The sequence below is a fragment of the Schistocerca piceifrons genome, chromosome 1 (assembly GCF_021461385.2).
Source record: "Schistocerca piceifrons isolate TAMUIC-IGC-003096 chromosome 1, iqSchPice1.1, whole genome shotgun sequence".
Classification (NCBI taxonomy): Eukaryota; Metazoa; Arthropoda; class Insecta; order Orthoptera; family Acrididae; genus Schistocerca; species Schistocerca piceifrons.
In genome coordinates, this window is record NC_060138.1 from 628,503,458 (window position 1) to 628,528,338 (window position 24,881).

The 24,881-nt window shown below is 39.9% G+C and overlaps 1 protein-coding gene across 4 annotated transcripts in view; it reads right to left on the reverse strand.

Moving 5' to 3' along the window:
• The window catches only part of LOC124804677 (calpain-A), a 620,886-nt gene that overhangs the window by 67,278 nt on the left and 528,727 nt on the right, over nucleotides 1-24,881 (reverse strand). For all 4 annotated transcript variants that reach the window (XM_047264942.1, XM_047264926.1, XM_047264946.1 and 1 more), the window contains 4 exons: nucleotides 23,703-23,820; nucleotides 21,737-21,871; nucleotides 11,315-11,483; nucleotides 7,170-7,351 (listed from right to left, as the gene is read on the reverse strand). In XM_047264942.1, coding sequence (XP_047120898.1) covers nucleotides 7,170-7,351; nucleotides 11,315-11,483; nucleotides 21,737-21,871; nucleotides 23,703-23,820 — 604 coding nt within the window. The remainder of the gene's footprint in view (nucleotides 1-7,169; nucleotides 7,352-11,314; nucleotides 11,484-21,736; nucleotides 21,872-23,702; nucleotides 23,821-24,881) is intronic.

Here is a 24,881-nt window from a genome sequence, read left to right on the forward strand (position 1 = left end):
AGTGAAGCACCCAGAAAACATGGTTGGACATCAGTGTAACTTCATACATTACACACCATTGGCAGATACGTAAATGATCAGACTGCATTATCTCTGACAGGCTGAATGTGCGCAAGAGTGCATTAGCGTCATTCATGTTGAGTTTTGTTAGCAGGTCTGGTAGGGTATATAAAGGGTGTAAACAGCATCAGACATTGATCGATCACTGTGAGTAACACACAAATACCATGTACTTGTGTGATGAAGAGTAATCAGCACCCAGTTGAATTTGAAAGACCCTCAGTGAGAGTCTGCACTTGGCTGACTGTTCTCCTTGTGTAACATCCAGATTTGTGGGGCATTTAGAAGTGACAGTGGCCCGATGTTGCACTGCCTGCGAATGTGAGGGTAGGCATATTTGTCGCAAGGTTCCAGCCATCCGCATCTGACCACCACCAGGAAAGATTGTTGCACTGAGCACAAAGCACACAATAACTCCTTCACATCAGCACCTGCCATCTGAGAACAAGGAACTGACTCCCTGCAACTTTCTGTCATCCTACACCATTGGTCATTGACTAGTAGAACTAGGGGATTACCGTTCTATCCATAGGCTGCCATTAATGCCAAAATAAAAATGGCTTCATTCCAAGTGTTGGCATCACTGGGAAGCAATGACTGCTGATGAATGATGTGGCACTGTATTTAACAATTAATCCTGGTTCTGCACTACTACAGATGAAAATCACCAGCAATAATGGTAGTGACATGGAAGAGTTCCAATTCTTCAAAAGTTTTGGAAAAGCAAAGCATTGTTGCTCCTGGATTCAGTGTTTGGGGAGCCATTTGGTACAACTTCATCAACATCACTCATAGTGATTTAAGGATTTGTGATGGCACAACAGTACTTCATGAACATTCTACATCCTTGTTCATTACCTCTCATGCAACAGTATGATGGTGCCATTCTTCAACAGGACAATGCTCACCTACACATGGCACATGACTATATGAACTATCTGCACAATGATCGGGTACTCCCATAGGAAGCAAGATCCAGATCTGTCCCTGATAGAACAAGCATGGGATCAGTTCAAACAACTCCAGCCCACCTCCAGTATCAATGTTATCAAGGACCAGTTACAACAGTTGTTGGCCAGCTTCCCTCAGTAGAGGATACAATGGCTTTCCAAAACCCTTCCTCACCAAATCAATGCCTGCATACAGGCCATAATGGGTGCAATACAGTACAAATAAGTGAGGTGATACTGAAAAGGTCTTTGTAAATTTAACGTTTTTTTGTTCTCATTGAAATAATGTCACATACACTCTCAACCTGTGAAGTTTCATCTCCTCCTCTCCTGGGGGATTCACTTCTCTTTTGCCAAGTAATTTAAAAGTGTAAAGCTGTTCTCTAGTGCTGTTTATGAACTAAATAAATTTTCACAATGAAGCTTCCAAGGTGTATGAAGCAGAATGTTAAAAATAGATTTTTTTACTAACTGTTTTGACTCATGAAAGTGAGATGTGATCTTTTAAGATGAAGAGCATTCAAAATTTTATAGTGGTTCATTAGCTAACACAGAGATGCATGTTGCAAATGAGAGAGAGAGAGAGAGAGAGAGAGAGAGAGAGAGAGAGAGAGAGAGAGAGAGAGAGAGAGAGAGGGGCAGGGGGGGGGGGGGGGGGGAGAAGGGGTGAGCAGATAAATGAGAAATGGATTATGGAATGGGAGCCATAAATATCAGAGTGATGAAAAAATGGTGGAAGTGAGTTGTGCATTACTCACAGAGATGGAGGACAGATTGGAAAAAGGAAGTTCTTTTCTGGACTCCAAGAAACAGAAGACAAATTTATGGAAGGTAGATAGATGACATTAGAAGGCATGTTTTAAGACTGTAGTTCAGGAAATATCTGGTGGCAGTTATTACCCAGAAGTGGATACCAAATGGCTGATGGTGGTTACATCACAGTTTACTGAAATTTTGAGAACGAGATTATTTGTAAGAAGTTACTTAAGAATTTTTACTAAATAATAAGGCTCAAGGACTTGGTTGAGGCCTTGTGAGATTTTATACACTATTGGACTCAGCTACCTTTAACAAAACACTGTCGCCAGGAGTTGGAAGAAAGTATGTCACACCTGTCTACAAGAAGTGTAGCAGAAGTGGTCCATAAAATTATCGTTCGATATCCTGGATACGCATCTGTTGCAGAGTCATTGAAAATATTCCATGAGCAAACATAATGAGGTACCACAAAGAGAATGGCCTCTTGCATGCCAAACGGCATGGATATCTACAACATTGGTCATCCAAGACCAACTTGCACTTTTTCCCCCATGATATACTGAACACCAGCTGAGAAGGAGAGGCAGCAGGTATATATGATAAGAATGTGGGAGAGGGAGGCAGTAGATGAATGGAGAAGGGATGTGACATGGGCACCAGCACAAGTGAGTTCATGCAATGCCTGATGGCAGTGATGTGAAGGAGTGGATTTGAGAGGGGGAGACAGAACACAGGAAGGGGAGACTGTGGGTAAGAGGTTGTACACGCAGGATGAGAATGGTCAGGCTCCTGGGATGGGGAAAGGGATAGATGTGGGGCATGAAGCTAGCAGAGATGGAGGCCAGAAGTATTCAATAGAAATAGGCACAGGTTCAGACACACCACAAGAAAGGATATTTCAACACTTCTTGTCCATGTTTTATTAAAATAACCTGGCAGACAATATTAATAGTACTTTTTGCAGATGATGAAGTTGTCTAAAATTAAGTACTACCTGAAAATATGCTGAACAAATATTCACTCACATCTTGATAAGATTTCAGAGTGCTGCAAAGACCAACAGTAAAATTGTGCATCTCACAAAATGCAGAAATGAAGTGTTCGTAATTGGAATCGGTCTACGACTAGAAATATCTGTATTTATTAATTTTTTGGAATATGAAAGGGAATGATCACAGAGATTCACTCTTAAATAAAGCAGGTAGGAGACCATGGTTCACTGATAAGATATGAAAATGCAAGCAATCTACAAAATAACATGCTACTCATCCTAGAATATTGCTCAAGTTTGTAGCAGCCATACCAAATAGGAGTAATATACAATATTTAACACATACATAAAAGGCACCACAATTGGTCACAGATTTGTTAGACTCTCTAGAGAACATCACAGAGGTGCCGAAACACCTGAATTGATAGGTGCTTGAAGATGAATGGTACTTGGAATCTATGAGTAGACTTTAGCCCCAGATGCATCACTCTCATAGGGATCACTGTATTTGAAGAAACCCTAAATCTTCTTCCTTGTAATGTGTTAGTATGTGTTTCATTTATAGCAGGCTGGCATTTCCTTCTCCATAGCATTTTTATCGATCATTAACTTATTTTTAAATCATTAAGGTCGATGGCAGGACATTGTTCAAGTCATACGAGAAGAGTGGTCTTACAATTTGAGCACATTTTTTCATTGTACAGATATGAGAAAAAGACATTGCTGCTACATTTATTGGCGAACCTAACTCTGGCATTCACTTAAAGAAAGTAAAAAAAACTAAGGCAACTGCCTCTATCCAAACATGATCAAAAGAGATTAATGTTCAACACATCACTATTTTCAGTGTATCTCATTGGACTGCACAATTCTTGATAGAGATATAAATTCAAGAAAATCTTGTTTTTCCTGGAGCTCTGCCATCTCTATGAAGTAGTCAGATGAGGGTGGGCGGTGCGGGGGGGGGCAGGCGGGCCGGGTGCGCCGGAAAGGGGGGGGGGGGTGGAGACGGGACGGACGGACGCACCGTAAAGGGGGGGGGGGGTGGAGACCGGACGGACGGACGCACCGAAAAGGAGGGGGGGGAGACGGGACGGACGCACCGGAAAGGGGGGGGGGGGGGGAGACGGGACGGGCGCACCGGAAAGGGGGGGGGGAGACGGGGCGGAGGCACCGGAAAGGGGGGGGGGGACACGGGACGGACGCACCGGAAAACGGGGAGACGGGACGGACGCACGAGAAAACGGGGAGACGGGACGGACGCACCACAAAACGGGGAGACGGGACGGACGCACCACAAAACGGGGAGACGGGACGGACGCACCACAAAACGGGGAGACGGGACGGACGCACCACAAAACGGGGAGACGGGACGGACGCACCACAAAACGGGGAGACGGGACGGACGCACGAGAAAACGGGGAGACGGGACGGACGCACGAGAAAACGGGGAGACGGGACGGACGCACGAGAAAACGGGGAGACGGGACGGACGCACGAGAAAACGGGGAGACGGGACGGACGCACGAGAAAACGGGGAGACGGGACGGACGCACGAGAAAACGGGGAGACGGGACGGACGCACGAGAAAACGGGGAGACGGGACGGACGCACGAGAAAACGGGGAGACGGGACGGACGCACGAGAAAACGGGGAGACGGGACGGACGCACGAGAAAACGGGGAGACGGGACGGACGCACGAGAAAACGGGGAGACGGGACGGACGCACGAGAAAACGGGGAGACGGGACGGACGCACGAGAAAACGGGGAGACGGGACGGACGCACGAGAAAACGGGGAGACGGGACGGACGCACGAGAAAACGGGGAGACGGGACGGACGCACGAGAAAACGGGGAGACGGGACGGACGCACGAGAAAACGGGGAGACGGGACGGACGCACGAGAAAACGGGGAGACGGGACGGACGCACGAGAAAACGGGGAGACGGGACGGACGCACGAGAAAACGGGGAGACGGGACGGACGCACGAGAAAACGGGGAGACGGGAAGGACGCACGAGAAAACGGGGAGACGTGAAGGATGCACGAGAAAACGGGGAGACGTGAAGGATGCACGAGAAAACGGGGAGACGGGAAGGATGCACGAGAAAACGGGGAGACGTGAAGGATGCACGAGAAAACGGGGAGACGGGAAGGATGCACGAGAAAACGGGGAGACGGGAAGGATGCACGAGAAAACGGGGAGACGGGAAGGATGCACGAGAAAACGGGGAGACGGGAAGGATGCACGAGAAAACGGGGAGACGGGAAGGATGCACGAGAAAACGGGGAGACGGGAAGGATGCACGAGAAAACGGGGAGACGGGAAGGATGCACGAGAAAACGGGGAGACGGGAAGGATGCACGAGAAAACGGGGAGACGGGAAGGATGCACGAGAAAACGGGGAGACGGGAAGGATGCACGAGAAAACGGGGAGACGGGAAGGATGCACGAGAAAACGGGGAGACGGGAAGGATGCACGAGAAAACGGGGAGACGGGAAGGATGCACGAGAAAACGGGGAGACGGGACGGATGCACCAGAAAACGGGGAGACTTCAATATAATGGTTTGATAATTCACTACTTTTCCTTTCACTGTTGCACATAATTACTGTGGTACTTTGAAATTAAGTAAAACACAGCATGTATTTTGCAAAGTCTGCAGCAAAAATATTGTCATAGACCAATTTAAATATGGTGGTTCTTAGATCATGAACTGCTACATATTAAATGTAGCCAATATGTCCAAATTGTTTTTAATTCCTTAGAGAGAGTGATACCTCATTCTAGTTTAGTAAATTTGTAACATGTTTGGAGGTTGTCTGTGACCAGGCTGATATATTAAATGGAAAGCTGTTGCAACGCGTATCACTCCTGTGGGAAATGAAATATTGCACGGATAGCACCATTGCAATGTGTTATGTTGTATAATTTATCACCCTGATGAGTAGAGCACCTTAAAAATTCAAAATATTCTTAGCCTGATCATTATGCAGAAATTTTTTTCAGTTTCTTAAAGAAGACCCATATCTTCCATTTCTGAAGTGTGTGTGTAGAGGTTGATCCAATTTGGTCAGTGAACTTCCAGTATCACAAACAGTTTCTCTTATCTTACTATCTTGCCTTGATGTTCGAGCAAAATCTATTTGTTTAATCTTTTCTGCTATTACACATATCAGAGAATGGGAGAATGATTCAGTCTTGTTCTAACCCACACTCTCACCTTCATTTTCAGGGACTTCAGATTCTGAAGATCTTGCACCTGTTATAAAAACAGACAGATGTGTTGAACCAACTGCTGTACATGGCTCAGGTATGTAAGTTCAAGATTCGGTTAGATATTTAATGCTCACCATCAGCTCTACTGAGAATCTCCAAGTTTTCTTCCTCTGTACAACTGCAATGGCATGAAATTTCTTCACAGAAACAAGTCTTAACCCAACACAAAGATGGAAACCTCAACAGAAGACCACAACAGCCAACAGAGACAGGAATTCCCAACTGAGCAGACCAAGCGTGTAACAGCTACTAGAAAAACTGAGTAAAAATACAACTCTACATGTTAACAAAGCTAGGGCAACTGGGGACACGAGTGTTGCCACAATTTAACACACAAAAGCAGTCCAAGGATTAGTGGCGACCTCAGTCAGAAGACAGATTCTGTTAGACAACTACAAATAATGATGAAGACTGTGAAAGCAGAAGACAGTGAGACAATAACTTAAGCTTTAATTTCAAATGAGTAGGAGATTTTGTCCTATTTGGGAATGATCTAGTTCAACCTGGGTTAGTAATAAGTATGATAAAGAAACATCTTCGTTTTGGTAAGAGGAAAAACAGGGGTTTTTTACATATTCAGTTCTAAAGAAAAATTAAAGTGGATTTTTTATTACTGCACTAGTGGTAAACATTTGTAGATGATAGGCTAGCATTCACCATCCTGTGGAACAACGAAATGAAAATACTACAAGCATTCAAAAAATGTAGTAAACCTTGAGCAACACTGAAAATAGAAACCAGAATCTTCACTTTTTAACAAAAATAACTGGTCTTAGAAGAGGTGTTTAATGCAAAACTAGGACAGTCATACAAAAGATAAGTTTTTCTGTCAATTCATTCTTTCCTGCAAATATGTTGCTCTGAGCCAGCTATTGCCTTTACTTTCACAGTTGTTCTGATTTTGTGTAGTCACCTTCTCACCTTCGCCCACATCTTTATCTCTTTTTTCCTTCATCCCCACAGTTCTCTTAAATTGTTTTCATTTACAAGTCTTACGTATTTATTAGGTATTTCTCTGGATTTTTCATTGGTCTTATTGTTTTTTAATAAGGAACTTTTATTTATAAGAGGATATTTAGTGGTAAAGCGTGAGACAAGTTGGTTCAAAAGTCATACATAGTACATACTTGTCACTCCATGGTCCATTCCACTCTGCTTCATTTCCCCATGGATTACGGAGACGTATGAGAGGAATTTTTCCTGTCATACGTGGAGTAGCTATGTCAAGATATTTAATTTTTGTTATGCTGTATGCATGGCCTTTCACCAGTCCTTCTGCAGTCTGTGCTTCTGTAATATTTGGATCTGGCTAAAACATAATATTCAATATTTGGTGACAGTTCTTTTAATAATACAAAAATAATAGTTAAGAGAACACATTGATATTTTTAACTATCAGATAAAAAAATATAAATTAAATTTCTTGCTACTGAAAATCACACACATGCAATAAGGGCATTTCAACATTAACTGCAAAATTTATTGTAAATTTTACATGACCATATAATTCATTTACACAGATATGACAAGCTGTCTCTAGAATACTATGTCTCTGTCACAACATTACTCCATACTATACAGAGCTGTTGGCAATGTAAATTACTTCGACTTTGTCATTCAACATGTTAGCTGCAATAGCTGTTACTACAATATTCTTCAAATGATTAAATACATATTAGATTCTAGGATTAATCTTTTGTGCCACAGTTAATATATGCTGTTGTGAAACTAGAAGTTGTTGTCATCTCGCACAACATGCAGACTCTGGCCAGAGAGCTCACGTCATTTCTTATCCTGGTAACAGCCCAATTGAATTTCAATATTTTGATGACAGTTTCCCCAATCAGTAAATCCATCATGCATTCCAACTGCAGTAAATCTTAACAGACAAATATAATATAGGAAAGGAAGCACCTACCACCACAAATTATGGGAAGAGCTCTACAAAAATTGTAAACAACACACATTTGTCTCACTGGTTTATCTTAAATATGGTGGTTTATTAAGCAGCAAGGTTGTTTTACATGCCTAAGGACGTGCCTATACATATGCACTGTCTCATCATCAGATTTTTTGGTAATTAACTCTATGGACCCTCAAGTGGCACCCATTTAAAGAGGGAGGAAAGCACATAAAAACTGGCAAAAATATCAGTGTTGTGAAATTTGAAATGGCTATATTGTTTTACAAATTCCCACAAGTTATGAGTAAAGTGTTCTTGTTAGTCTACATAAGTACTGAGAACATTCTTCAGGTACTAGCTCAGATCATAGATTCAGTCAGTCTCCAGTGCTGTCAACAATGGGTTCTAGTAATATACCTTTACCAATTTTAGGAGGTACATATAATCTTGGTGGCATCAATTTTCATGTATATAATTTCATGGGAGAAACTACTGGCAGGCCAAAGGCTCAAGAAGTATTAGCATTTCTTCAGTAACTCATTTTCACTGTTCAGGGCCCTTGAAAAGGAGGATTAATAGAGGAGATCCAAATAGTAGGAGAAACTGTCAAGGGTTTGTTTAGTAAGCATGAGTTCACTACGGAAACATTCATCCAACTCAAGCAGCAAATGCTACAGGAGGGGCAAGATTTGTCACAAAGGTTTACCATTAACATTCCAAGGACTGTGCAACTTAGTACTTCCCCCCTCAGAAATCACACAAAATGGCTATGATGGTAGAATCACAGGAATGCTATCATTTGTTCTGTGCTCATTTGAAAATTTAATGGGAAAGTGGCAAAATGACACTGATACCCAAAGTATACTCCACAATGTGAAATAAGGATTCTTGTGCAGAACAAATGCACACAGCATGTTATCTTGGATGTAGAGTCATCATCAGATAAGTAACTTCAGGTGTACCCCACGGAAGTGTGTCGGGACCCTTGCTGTTCATATCGTATATTAACAATCTTGCAGACAATATTAACAGATGAGGCAGTTATCTATAATGAAGTACTATCAGAAAGAAGCTGAATAAATATGCAGTCAGATTTTGGTCAGATTTCAACATGGTGCAGAGATTGCCAACTTAATCTACATGTTCAGAAATGTAAAAGTTTGCATTCCAAAAGTGAGAAAACTTAGTATCCTACGACAGTAATATCAATAAGTCACCATTGGAATCAGTTACCTTTGGAATCGGCTTGGGCATACAAATTCCTGGGCATAGCACTTTGTAGGAATATGAAATGGAATATGAGCAAAGCAGGTGGTAGACTTTGATTTATTGGTAGAATACTGGGGAAGTGCAATCAGTCTACAAAGGAGAGTGCTTTCCAATCATTCATGCAACTTGTTCCAGAATATTGCTCAAGTGCTTAGGACATGTACCAGGTAAGACAAACAGGGAATATTTAACATATACAGAGAGGTGCAGTATGGTCACAGGTTTGTTTGATCTGTGGGATTGTGTCACAGAAATACTGTAAGAACTGAACTGGAAGATTCTTTAAGATAGATGTAAACTATCCCAAGAAAGTCTATTGAAGTATTAAGAACCAGCTTTAAATGATGACTCTAGGAATATACTACAAACCACCTGCGTATCACACACATAGGGATCATGAGGATAAGGTTAGCATAATTGCAGCACTATGCATAGATGCACTCAAACAGTCGTTCTTCCCATGTTCCACACGTGAATGGAACAGGAAGAAACCCTAGTAACTTGTACAGCGGAATGTATTCTCTACCATGTATCTCTCAATGATTTTCAGAGTATAGATGTAGATCTAGATAACTTCTGCAGACATGCCAGTTGAAACAGCTGCTCTGTGTATCTTGAACCGAGTGAAGATAGATTGTACTGTGGCTAATACTTAATGTAACTAGAGATATTACTTTACTAGTGCCTGGTTAACAGCATTCAGTAATTGCTAAAGGTGTTCTTTACAGCAGTTTCTCAGGCTCATGTGGTGAAGAGTTTTAGGTAAAGAAGAAAGATTAAGCTGTAGTATGCCATTGAAGATGAGACCATTGAAGTTAGAATGCAGGTTCAGGGTGTGCAAGGATCTGAGAGGAATTTGGTTATGTTATTTTTGAAGTAACCATCATGACATTCAGCTTAAGCTACTTAATGGAACTAAGAAAAACTTAGATCTATTTGACCTTACAGTTGTTTGAATCCAAGTCACTCTGAATGTGATTTCAGTGTGTCACCAACTGTGTCACCTCACTCAACAGAGACAGAAGTCCATCCTTAAATACAATGGGAAGTTCTCCATGACTTGGTGGACCATATACAGCGTGCCATAAATGTTTTTATAAACTTTAATGGCTGATTCCTTGCACATAGGCAAGGAAAAAAGTATGTGTTCAAAAATCCTTACTATTTCTGTTATTAGTGACAGAACAGAAAGTTGTAAGAAATGTTTAAAATACCCTCTGCTTGCCTCTTCTAGAATTTTCAAACCCTTTACAACACATGTGGACACTGTCAAATGTGTTTTGCATGCTTTCATGATACACTGCTAAATGTGCCTGCATTAGAAATTTCTGACACATACACCAGTTGTTTCCTGTGGTTCAGCAGATAATTCAAAGGATTGAGGATGGGAGTTGTACAGGCCATAGAACTCCATCCTCCTGTACCTATACATCCATCATTGTAAAGATCATTCACTACATCTCAAACAATGTTACTTTTATGTGCCTGAGGTCCATCTTACATGAACACTGCTTGTTTCTTTGTGTATGTAAAGGCCCATCCTATTGCAAGTTCAGGAATGTTTTTCTTGAAAATTACATGTAAGACATTGCTGAACAGCAAATAGTGCTACAGAAGTCTCTTACAATTGCAGGACACATTTTAACAACAAATTTCTGCTAGTGTCAAGGATGCAACGGAAGTATCAAGAGATTGACTTGTAATAACAATATCACTTGATTATCTAACAAAATAAATTGTAATTGGTAGCTAGAAACTACACTAGTAGTTGGTCAATTTTAAGAGGTCAACGTTAAGAAAAGAGCAAAAAGGGGCAAGGTGTGTGTATTGCAGTATCTTATTGTAGCTCACGTTAAACATTTTGAGAGCATTTAATCACAAATAGGTCAATAGGTTTTCATACTAGAATGAACTGATGTCTTACTTTTGTTACCTTAGGAGGATGGAGTCAAAGGAAATTGTGGGAGTAAGGATTGGGGTTGGTAAAGTGGGTGGAGTCTTTTAAACCTTGTACTTAGTACTTCCATGAGTATGTTAAATGAATATTTAGACTTCATAAGCAATACAAAAAAAAAAAAAAAAAAAAAAAAGAATACAAACCTCAATTGAGCATGCCATTAAAGAGCTGCGTTCATAAGCTTTCAGCATGATTTTGTACAAATTTGGTGGGGCTTCTTTGAGCTCAAACATTTCTGTAACACCACCTGTAAAATCTTCCATTGCCTCACATGTTGTTCCACCTTTAAGTGCCTCATAAGAACCATGCAACCTACAAGAAAGAAAATTGCCACATGAAAGTTTTGAACATGACAGATTTAACTACCTGTAAGTAAAAGGAACAGTTAGCCCATTAAATCTGCTGATAAAAGGTGAATTGAGGTCTCACAAGCACAGACTCTGAATAAAAATTCTAGTTTATGATTGCTCCCATGCCCCAATATCGGAAGTTAACATTTAGCTGCAAGACCTATTTTGTCATTCTAGTAATGAAGGCCTTTTTAGAAAATTATGCAGATAACATTGCCCACTTATGTGGACCTAGTAAGACCAAATATAAGGATCACAAACTAACATACAGCTAATGTTTAGATCTGAATGACAGGACAGTGAATGATCACTGTATACTATTTCCTGTCCCACTAAAACTGTTTAATTTTTGTCATTTACAGTTGCTTAGTATCTACTGCCAGTCTCCAAACTCTACCTTGGGTCTGAACCCAGTTCCTATAAGCCAGTTACTATAAAAGACCACAGTAGTATAACTGAGATAATATCCTATTCAAACTGTGTTGCAGAAGAATCTATGAAAATACAAAGATTGTGCAAAGTTGCAGCTGCTCGAAGTAAAGTCTGTTTCTGCATGCATGCAAATCAATTTTTTCAAAAAGATGCGGTGATATTTTGGCACCAGGCTGTATAACGAGGCAGCTACAGTAGACATAACTTATATTTTAGTGCCTCAAAAACATGACAAAATAGTTATCAAAAACTTCAGATTTTAGTGAAGAACTGTTTTGCCAGTGGCTATCTTGTGCGAGACTATCAAAGTTTTGATAGTGTTGATCACTAGCACTGTTACGTAAGGCCAATCACTATGTCATCAGGAACCCATGAAAAATTCCTGACCGATGAGGAACCTGACTAAATATATCTTATTTCCAGATGAAGCCTTGGGTCAGTTGAAAGTCCCATGGGACCTTTCTCACTATGAACTGGAGGGCCTGTATTCAGCAATAAGAATTCATAAAATAATAAAATTTTATTTTACTAATTTGCTCTACTCTTTGATTTTTGAACCGTTGTCTGACCAGCGTAATAAACATTGGTTTAGACACAAAAGCTAATGTCACAGTCTTTTACTATCTCCTTTCACAAAAAAAACGCCTCATCTAGTACTAGCACCAACAGTCAAGTCTTTCCTTCCCCTCTGGTACAGTACGTCTCTCCTGAACCAGGGTTCGGGGTGACTTTCCCAAAACATTTCTCATTTCCAAAAGTGCACTTGTCCTTTTCCATCATCCCTCTTCGTATCCCTCCAAACCGTTTGCCAGAAGAAAGAGCCGCTGCCTTCAAAATCTCATGTTTTTCCACATCTTTTGTGCGTTTTCTCCTGCCGCCAGTTGATAAGTACATTATTTTATTTATTTTTTATCAGTCCTTGTTATGTTTAGATGGGCAGTTATATGTCACCTAGGTACTGAGTCACTTCCCCATAAGAACATTGTTAATCTGCTGAGGTGGAAATTGCAGTAACACATCCCAAGACTGAGTGGAGGTGAGCGACGACTTGATTTGACTGCAGGTCATTTTGAGGTGATTACTCTCACTAACCTAGGCACTGGTGGACAATCCAGTGTTTTTGTCCCAGTTATACTTTACACAAGCAGGAAGAATATGAAAATGCACCTCTACATTGTTATAGAAGATTACGTAGATGATAGATTTGAATGCCCATACATCCACATTGTTTAAAATTTTAAAGCCTTATGCTGAACAACCAAAAAGTCATTCTTATGACAACTGGAAAGCAGAAAACAGTACTGGATGAGCTGCTTTATTCTAATCTAAATTCAACCGGACTTCTGTCATACTTCCAGTATATTTTCATTCTTTTGCTTAGTGGCCTACATCAACTGGTGGGACAGTACATTAACGTATGATTTTTAAGGAATCTTAGTGAACAACATAAAGCGAACAATATGTTCTATGCAACATGTTTTATGCGAGACAGATGTGGATGTTCAATAATGACTCAGCGAAATCTCAAATGAAGACTTTGACTATATCGGTAATGACCCTGATTTCAAGATTTCAGCGATTGAGACCCTGAGCCGTGAAGCTTCCCCCAACCCAACCTGCCTTTCCCTTCAAAACTGCTTACATTAAAATATGGCAATTATTAGTTGTAATCAGAATTATATAAAATTTTGTCTATTGAACACTTACAATGACAGCTGGATTGCGAAGTTTTGCAGCAGTGAGCAGTGACACTTTACCTACAAGTTGCAATGTTGAGCTGAGCTTTGGCTCTCTGCTTGTTACTGGTAAATGTCAATACACTTCATGTCAACTGTCTTTTGTTTATGACTGCTGCCAACTCTAGTGATCTAAATGCTGTAGGACTATAGTTGTGTGGCACACTGTTGTGTGTGACAAGTGAAAAATAAATAGCATAACGAGTGTGTTTCAACATGAACAATTCCATGATATGCTTTCACACAACCTTGTTACTCCCCTGTGTAATTTATGTCACAGCTGCTGATTATCTGCAGGCAGGTATGCCATAAGTGACACCAGTGTGTAGTAGACAGATAAGGCTCTCACCCTTACATCCCTCCTCTACATGGGGAAAAAATTCTCCTTTCTACTTTTGCCACACCCCATATTCCACTGATGTCGAAGCTTAACTTAGCACCAAAACTTAAATCAATTTCTATCAATATCTATGGAGTATCGCATCAGATCACAAAAACTTGAAATGAAAGAAACATTACTTAAACAAGACAATGCTTACCAAATTCACCTCTTACAATGCTTTAGACATTAGAGTGTCTCAGAGTTTAATTTTTAGTGATGTAACAGCAGCACACCCATAGGCATCAGCAAGTGAATACAATAGTGGGTGCTTGCGAACAGCTCAGAGAAGACCTTTGCAAGGATCAATTAAATCATTTTTTCAGAGTACAGTAGTAAAACTGGAATCACCCAAAGAAGACATTAATGAAGGTGGTGAAGATATGTCAGAAATACAGGAAGTCAGCTCTAGTTTCACTTCATGTTCTCAGTCTGCACATTCAGTACAGAAGATAGGTAAGATTGTGTTAGTGTTTCCCTACTTTCAACTCCAACTGCAAAAAATGACACTGCTTCATTTATTGAGAGAAGCAACTTAAATTGGTACTGACAGGCTTGAAATATTAGGCAATATATGAATAACTATGCTGAGAAAGAACCATTTGAAATTGACTCTTGCATAACATGCAGTTTACAGGCACCAAATGCTCATGATTTATAGAGCAATTTATATGATAGGCAACAAACATTAGAGATGGACCAACTCATTCAATTTTGGGAACCAATTCACTGGTGAGCATTCATTTTTGGGAAAAAGGTTTTTACTTGTTCACTGTTATCTAATTGTGGGCTATGCAGATATCAGATAAATTGCATGAAAAAGTATCAAATATGCCCAAGTATTACTTTGGCCTGATAAATTTGTTATGCAGATAGGTCGTTTACTTCAAATTCCTTAGCTGAATGTGTTCTCTAAGAACGCATCATATTAGTCAGGTGATGCAATGGTCAATAAGAAACACATCAGGCAGAGAGAGCCAGGGAAAGCTGAAAAAAAAGTACAAATTATGGAATCTGTTTATGACCCAGTGCGGACAAACACAATCATCATTAACTTTTGAGGGAGACTCACAGTTGTAGTAAGTACAACTCTCTGTTTTTAACTTGTTTACAGAAAATTATACACATGTGTGTTGGTGTTACTTGCATGAAATAACTGGAAGTAAACTGCAATCTGTCACCCCAGTACTGATAGTTTCCTTTTACAATTTGTGGGTGTGTAAATTAACTACTGTACGCATCAAAGTGTCAGATAGTGCAGGAAGCGAAGATTTATTTGTAAAAATTAATGACTTCCAACACAACACAAGCTGAGAAACTGCATACTACACTTAGAAGGTTAGTATTAGCAGTGGCGGAAACTATATAAATATTCTGGAGGTCACTGAAACTTAGCTAATGAAAAGAAGCAAGACATCTTTTTCCAAGCTGAAAGAAACAGTGCAAACCAACTATTCTCAGACACTTCATCGTTGGGAAGGAGATACATATTACAGGTGGTAAATACCAGAAATACCTTCACACAAACAGCCACAGCCTACAAAATTGTGTTGAGTGGAACATGTTTCCTGTAGACAGAGTCCATAAACTACAGGCAGTCACCACTCAACACCACTCAACACCACTCAACACTTCTTCACAGCCAGTGTGATTCTTAAAATAGTCTCAATTGCCACAGAAGGTAGGGGTCCACATTGCTGGAAAACAAGTTTCCTGGAGGTTGAAGAAAGAAACAACAAAATTGCACAAAAGATGTCACACCTGAGCCAAATTGTGGAAAAAACCACTACAGTTCCATACTATCAGTATTCTGTCAGGACATGAAGGGATGAAGTAGGCAAGTCATATCTCAGAGCTGCCTGTTGCCAGTGGTGGTGAATATACATCATCAAAATACATTTATTCTGAGTCAGGGTGTGTGTGTGTGTGTGTGTGTGTGTGTGTGTGTGTGTGTGTGTGTGTGTGTGTGTGTGTGTGTGTGTGTGTGTGTGTGTGTGTGTGTTTCGGGGGGGGGGGGGGGGGGGGGGTTGTAGATGGATAGTTGGGGGAGAGGAGGGGGGGGCGCATTCAGCGCCATAGGGGCCACCAGGAATGCTCCATCAGATACAGAGGCAGAATATGGGTGGGTTCAGCAGCATAGGGGCCAACAGAGTCTCTCTCCTTTTTGGAGGGTTACTTCTTGTCCTTGTTCTTAGATCATTTTAACTTCTGTGAGGGCTTGTCAGTTCCAGATTCTCAGACAGAGGAGTAATATACAGTCATATGATCCAGTCATATGTCCTGCAACCTATGGCTCTTTCAGTGACTGGCTGGTATCTGGTAGCCCATCTGCAGAGTCCTGGACAGGGAGTGTCCTGAGGGATCCGCACATGGTAAAGGATGCCAGAGGAGGGCTTTGCTTCTCTGGCTGGGGGTTTGGAACTGACATCCATGGGGATTAGGGAACTGATGCTCTGGAAGGACTGAAGAGGGTCACAGGGAATCAGTAGAAGGTGCCCCCCCCCCCCCCTCCCCAAACAACCAGGGGAGCATGTGCAGTCAGGCAGTCCCAAAGGCCACATGTAGAAGACACACAGGATGGCAGTACAGTCACTGAACAATTTCTTTTCGCATTTGGAAGTGGTGCAGTCTAATAAATTGGGGGGGGGGGGGGGGGGGGGGCCATGGTATTCCCCACGGCTGATATAGAGATGGAGGGAGGGGCCCCAAGGAGCTTTTGTGTGCAACTGGTGGCCACAATCCCTAAAATGGTGCAGGCATTGGGTGGAGTAATATACAGGGTGTTACAAAAAGGTACGGCCAAACTTTCAGGAAACATTCCTCACACACAAATAAAGAAAAGACGTTATGTGGACATGGGTCCGGAAACACTTAATTTCCATGTTAGAGCTCATTTTAGTTTGTTCTCCCACCTACGCTCAATGGAGCACGTTATCATGATTTCATACGGGATACTCTACCTGTGCTGCTAGAACATGTGCCTTTACAAGTACGACACAACACAACATGTGGGTCATGCACAATGGAGCTCCTGCACATTTCAGTCGAAGTATTCGTACACTTCTCAACAACAGATTCGGTGACCGATGGATTGGTAGAGGCAGACCAATTCCATGGCCTCCACGCTCTCCTGACTCAACCCTCTTGACTTTCATTTATGGGGGCATTTGAAAGCTCTTGTCCATGCAACCCCGGTACGGCTGCGATACAATACGCCATTCTCCAGGGCTGCATCAGCGCATCAGGGATTCCATGCGACGGAGGGTGGATGCATGTATCCTTGCTAACAGAGCACGTTTTGAACATTTCCTGTACAAAGTGTTTGAAGTCACGCTGGTGCGTTCTGTTGCTGTGTGTTTCCATTCCATGATTAATGTGATTTGAAGAGAAGTAATAAAATGAGCTCTAACATGGAAAGTAAGCGTTTCCAGACACATGTCTACATAACATATTTTCTTTCTTTGTGTGTGAGGAATGTTTCCTCAAAGTTTGGCCGTACCTTTTTGTAACACCCTGTATAGCTTGACATCATGAAATGAGTCCTTCAAAGGCCAAGATGAAGGCTCCAATATCCACTACCCACTCTGTTGTTTCAGTCTGCTGGACAAAATTGACAAAATGCACACTTCGACTCTCCAAATTAGCATGCAACTCATCACCAGTCTGTAAAAACAAGAGCTCAGTGCAAAATGATACCCTGTAACAGGTTCATCGCAGGCAAGCAGTGCCCATGACTGAGTGAGGGAGGCTATTTTAAGCCACTTTTTGTTTTTGGAATTTCTGCAACTTCCTCAAACTTGTCCTCAAGATGTTCAACTAAGAACAAAGGCTTTGTAGTCAGAAGGGAATCCCCGTCCATCCTAGAACAGAGCAAGTACTGGGAGGATTATTTCTCACCTTGTCTTTTATGTTCCTCCCATGCAAAAGCCATGAAATTGAACATCTGAGGGTCATAACTCTCTGCGTTGTAAAATGTCTCAACATCAGAAAAGATTGCTGGGGCTATGCAAGTACCAGCAGAAGAAAGTTCAATTTGCTTCAATGTGCAAATCTTCCACTGTGGTACCACCCATTCTCTTCCCAAAGATGCCACCCAGTCACACCAACAATCAGCTGTCTAGTAAATCATTTATCAGGAGCCCCTGTGCCCAGTCACAGCGGGCACATACTCCTTGGCTTGCATGGGGAGTTTCCAGCTCGAGCATGAACAGTGCGATCCCTGAATGGTTAGGGGGCTATCACACAGGTACTTGACAACCTTCCTACCTCCGCAACCAAATGGCTACAGTGCTGGGTTTTAGGCATAGTACCATTGCAACAAAGAAGGGAGAAAAGCACGAAGGTGGAATACGTGTCATACTGGACGACCTTCCCTGCATGATCCACATTTGTGTAAAATTTAGAAAAGTAGCAGCAGGTCAAACACAACAAGAGAACAATATAGTTAACAACTGAAAGTTGTAGAAAGACGGCAGATAAGAAAACAAGTGCCCAAAACATACTGGATCCAAGCACAATCCATATCAAGAAGACCATCCAGTGGTAAGGTGGAGAGAAAAAAAGAATAGGAGGAGGTTGGACTTGCAACATGGAAAGAGAAGTAGCACTGCAATGGCTGGAGCCCCATGGTGCCCTAGCACATACTCACAAAAGAGATGTGAGCCCTCTTGGAGACAGACAGAGAGAGAGAGAGAGAGAGAGGGGGGTGGGGGGGGGGGCGGCGGCATAAGAGTTGGGTGAGATCATCATCATAAGAATACTAAACATACAAGAAGAGCCTCAAATAAAAAGAACTGTTTGAAAAACTTGCCCTTGCTCCCCTCACTTGATGAGGGAAACAAAATATCTACGTCAAAAGTGTGGTGTTCTGATTTGTTTCTAGCACTGTAGGAAGGTTCGGATGAAATACATGAGGATGAAAGTGATAATGTATTATTTGTGGCCAAATAACGATACAAACTACTTTTTATTTCATCTTTAAAATGAAAATGTGGCAAAGTTTCTCCCTTTATGTAATTATGGACTGCAATAGTTACCCTAGGGTGGAAAGACAATTATAAACTAAGCTGATTTCACATACAATTTCTCCTAAATGAAATTGTGTTTTTCCATATAGTTATACTGTAAATCTGCATTATCATCTCCCTGATCTGATATTTTAGTAATAAATAAAATCAAAATATACTGTAAATATTGTGTTTTATTTATCCAAATGCATTAAATTCTGCATTGTTTTAAAAAAAATTAAGTTTGTGAGGTCTTTTGCAAGAAGGTTAATAAGTAACAGAAATCATGAAAATACATATTCATTAAAACAACGGTTTTATATGTAACAAACAAAAAGGTGGTATGAAAACCCCTCCATAGCCATTACATTCCTATCAACATCCACAGTACTTAAGGATTTGAAATGGAGGAGGAGGAGGAAGAGGTTAAGTGTTTAATGTCCCATCGACATCAAGGTCATTAGAGATGGAGCATGAGCTCGGATGAGAGAAGGAAAATAGCTGTGCCCTTTTCAAGGAACCATCCCAGCATATGCATTAAACAATTTACGGAAATCACAGAAAACCTAAATCATGGTTGCCAAATGTGGGACCGTCGTCCTCCCAAATGCGAGTCCAGTGAGTTTGAAATGTATAAATATATGATCGTTGGGGTACATATGACATTAAGTGTAGACCTCAGGAGTCAGGCTCCCACATTTACATACTTACGTAAAATTTGTAACATTCTTATTTCATGATTTTGTAAAACATATTGTTTGCAAACATTATTTGTAAATTTTGGTACTAACAAAGTAAGTAATCTTTTTATTCCAACATAAAAAGGAAAAATTACTATGTAATATTCTGCTATCAGTTTGTGAATGCCAACATTATTTTGACAGTAATCATCAAATATTCTGTCTGTAATAATGGATGACGAAACCTATAATTATTGAAACACTACATAAGCAGTGGCATATCAGCCATGAGGAGGGGGGGTCCATTTTATAACAGTTGTGTTTGAAACCTGTGCCAGTGTAAGCAATATTCTGTATAAGTAATTGTAAAAGCTAGACTTAATGTAAACCTTATTATGTAAAATATCTCCTGGCATTGCCAATCATTAACTTTTCTGTGAAGAGCTCAGGAAGTGGCAGCAAATTTGGTGCAGCAGATACACTTGGAGTCATGTACAGCCACTGCAGCATACGAGTGCCGCAAAAATGAATAGGAATATTTTCAAGTAATTGTTAACGCCCAGAAAAACAGTGCATTAACTTGAGACAAATCGAGATTGCACCTCCTTGGTCCAGTTTATTTCAGGTTAAAAATACTGTGTGACCATATGCATATAAACCATATAAAATATTATATTTTCAATTTCAAAAGAGCTAACAGTTTTAAAAAAGGGGGGCAGTGTAGCTGTGGGGCCAAAACAGTGCCAGGCCTCACCGAGCAACATCGATACCTCTCCTCAGTGCAGCACTCCATGAAGAATGAGCTGCCATTCCCCAAGAAACCTTCCAGCACCTGACTGAATGTACACCTGCAAGAGTCAAAGCTGTCATCAAAGCTATGGGTGGGCCAACACAATATTGAATTCCAACATTACCGATGGAGGGTGCCACGAACTTTTAAGAGATTTTTTGCCAGATGTCCGGATACTTTTGATCAAAATGTATGTACTGTATGGATAAATAACCTCTGCTGAAACCCCTCTGCTGAAACCCCTCTGCTGAAACCCCTCTGCTGAAACCCCTCTGCTGAAACCCCTCTGCTGAAACCCCTCTGCTGAAACCCCTCTGCTGAAACCCCTCTGCTGAAACCAGCGGAAAATTTGTCAGTTACAGAACTAATAACCTCCTATCCAAGTTTTTCACATTGTTTACAGTCAACTCCTCCTCAGCCAACATAAGAAAGGCCAATTTTGTCAGTCTAGAAAGAACTTTTAGTGATGCACAATTGTCAGCTATTACAGACAATAATACAATCACTTCATTATATCTTCATTCAGACAGCAAACTAAATCAAGAAACCAGAAGCAAAGCAGTCTTCAGTTTCTAGTAAATGGAAATTACAATCATTTATAGATTGAGTGGAAGATGCTCGCTAACAGAGCAAATTAAATTGTAACTGTATAATGATCATGTATGTTCAGATCAAGAATGAATTTCATAAATTGTGATGGTCTGCAAGTACAGACTTTAACTCATGAATATTGTCACAAAGATGTGTCATGTACACAAGAATGAAAGTATTAAACACATCACAGGGATTAAAAGCTTAAAAAACTAAGGAATCCTTTTTCATAAGTAAATATATGTAGTTTCTTCTGACTCTCTCTTTCTATTCTATTATTAAGTTTACATATGTGAGCTGCACGAGTTATTTGTGTGTGAAATGCAGCTGCTACCAAATATTTGTAACAATGATCTTGATATGTTCTTCATCCAGAACCAGCTCAGCACTGTATGTATATATGGAACATGTTTACAATAAACAAACAAAATAAAACTTAAATGGATTACTGTGTAACAAAATACCAACCTACAAGTTCTCACTGAAATGCTTTCAGAAGGCAGGCTGCCTGAAGTTTATTAGAATTTTAAATTTTCTGGTTGAACTAAATGAAAATTAGAGCAATGTTTGAGTATGGACGTATTCCATTTTATTCACTTACTTTGCATACGCTTTTTCAAGCAAAGCACTCCAGAATTCATTACGTTCTGAGGAATGCAAAAACACAAGCTGCCCATAACAAGTAGGAAGTCTGTCGTCTATAACAACATCTACCCAACGTCCATATTGCCAAAATCTGAAAAAAGTGTAAAAGGTATCTCATTTTTATTTCTTAACATCCCTGAGGAAATTAGACATTGCCACAAATACTCTTACTGCTTAATGCTAAAACATTTATTCAGATGAATGAAAAAATTGTTTTTGCTAAATTACACAGGGCACTTTAAAGAGAATACCATTTACTTAGAGGAACTGCTGATCTTTATAGGAGATAGAGGCCGATTATTGCACTGCTCATCACATGTCCAAAATGGTTACATTCAGAAGACAACAATAAAACTTAAATTATATGCAATGTTAGTGGGATATTTTACTCTGTTTAAAATAACTTCATGGTTGACATTTCAATGAGTGGTAGAGGTCACACAATCTTAGTTCTTTCGAGTCCCATGTGCTGATTGTTTTTCCACCCCCGCCACTTTTTTTAACATGCTAAGCCATGTAAGGCATGGCTCACTGTTTATCAGTTGATTTGTTGACAATGTTATTTTATTCCAGCTATAATGTTGTTTGTTCTGTTAAACTCAATAATGATGACACATTTCATCAAGTGTTGGTTTCAAGACAAGGTTATGTGGTATGGGGATGATGTGTAGCAAGCAAGTAACTGTTAACTGTAGTTTGGCTTTGACAAAGTAGTTAAGATTTGAAATCAAACAAGATAGCAGCTGCTACTGAAATGTTTGTGGAGGCATTAAATTTCAATAACAAATTTGAGGCCTTATGAATGCTCCTGGTGTATAAAATCAATGAAATAAGTTATGTGGAATGAGATTTCCAGAGAAACATTACAACATGCCCAACGAAATCACAGCAACACTGTAAGGAAACTATTGATCTATCATCTATTTGCAAATTTATGCATATAAGTCAATATCTGTAATTGGTTACAGAAGAACAAAAACTGAATCTAATGAGATAGTAGTTAATAAGTAATGAAAGTACAGTTAAGACGAAACTTATTTCACAAATTATTCTGATTTTATGCTAATAATTTCAAGAAAATCATTTATAATGTAATTCTATTATGATGATGATGAGCATTTCAGGAGAATGGGTATGTAATACAGAGCTTGACAATTTATTTACAATTTGCAAACATGTTTAAATGAAACTATGGTTACTAGGTGGGCAGATACACAAAAACTTGGAAAACCTAGTAAATGGGACGAAAATTTTGCTTAATGAAAAAGTAAACAAAATGAATGTAAAAATTTGCCCTGAACTAAACATCAAAATTAAGCACAGGAGGAGAGAGAAAATTTAAGAATTTTGCTAACTAAAAAGAAAAGTTACATAAGTAAAGGATTACAAGGGGCAGTCTCTATGAGCCAAACAAGCTTTCAACAGAAATACTTGACAGTATCAAACAAAGCCATGACACTGAAGAAAGAAACCGAAAGTCAATATTTTAAACTAAAATGTGGAGAGTGAGATAATAGAGCACGTAGATATGGGAGTATTTTAACTTTAGAGTTGCAGAAGGATGAAAAGAATGAAATGGGCATATATCATGAAGTAGTGTTGGGATCACCACTTGAGAAAAATAGACGTTTGGTAAATGCTTGCCAAGGGAAGTGGCAGTCTGGTTGAACACATGCTTAATTCTCTTGGAATGATTACTTTGAGAATGGAAGGAGCTGTACATAAAAGTATATTCAGATATGATACAAATCGGCTGACTTATGTACAATGAGACCGGTATAGCAAAAATCTACCTCCTGCTGGCCATCCAATATATGTTAATCATATGAGAAATTTATCATGACAATTTTTCTGATATGAGTGACAAGTTTGTCCAGACTGGATGACATATAACCAGTTTGATGAATTTATAACTATCTTACCGAAAATGGAAGATACCAGCATATTTATCTCCAAAATCTTGGTCTTGAGGAACAATCTGAGCAAACAAATTATGGTTAAGTGTAAGGTTGGCAACAGCAGTTAACAACCAGCAGTCACCTACAAATAATATTGAACAGATTAGATTAGAAAACAAGTAATTGATTATTATACATCATTGTTAACTCATTCATTCATGTTCAATAGATTCCCTCAAGAAAGCAAATCTTCAGAGATGTGGAACGAGTCAGTGTATATGAATAATAACAAAAGACAACAAAATCATAAAAAATTTTGAAGTATGTGCTGATGCAAGCACAAAGTAACTTAGTAAATCTGAGATAAAGCTATTACTTTGAAAAACGCAGCTGCTTCCTCAGCTGCATTATGTAACTTGTTTATCTTTAATTGGCACCTTAATATTTACTTGATAAGGTTTGTATTTTTTGAAAGATAACAATCATCTACATTTCCAAAATAAATAACACAGAACTACTTTTCATTGAGTTTTGAAATAAACAGTTACATGTCACGTAATCAAAAGGAATTTTCGGTTACTGAATCTAGATTTTCAGACAGTCTGCAAAAGTGATGGCTAATGAGAACTTTTTTTCAGTTTGTCTTCCCAGTTTCTTTCTTTATGTTAGATGTAAGCTCCCTGACCATCTTTGCAGGAGATGTCTAATTCCATTCTGAATGCTACAAATTGAGACAAAGTTTACATGAAAATTATTTTTATGACCTGGCGACTTCACAAATTACAGTTTCACTAATACTGATTTTCTATTGGTAACAACAAAAACCATTAAGGAGCAAAGGCATTCTGAAGTGAGTATAAGAATTCCAAGATGCTTTAAGATATCTCTGCAAGATGTACGATTATCTCCTTCACACAATATTCTTACTGTTTGCTTCTACTTTATAAATACTTCATTTACTTCAGGTGCACTTCCCTGGAACACAATTCCTTAAGATAACATGGAGCAAAAACAGGCATTATCAGCTGCCACACTTTTCTTTAAATCACATAGTGACATGCTTCTAAGAGCAAAAGAAAGTGATTAGCCATAGGAAACCTATCACCAAGGCAGCCCTGCAGAAACAAATTCAAAGAATTATGAATACTGACAGTGCCTGCTCTGTACATATATGAAGCTATTATGTTCTTAAAAATAAACTGC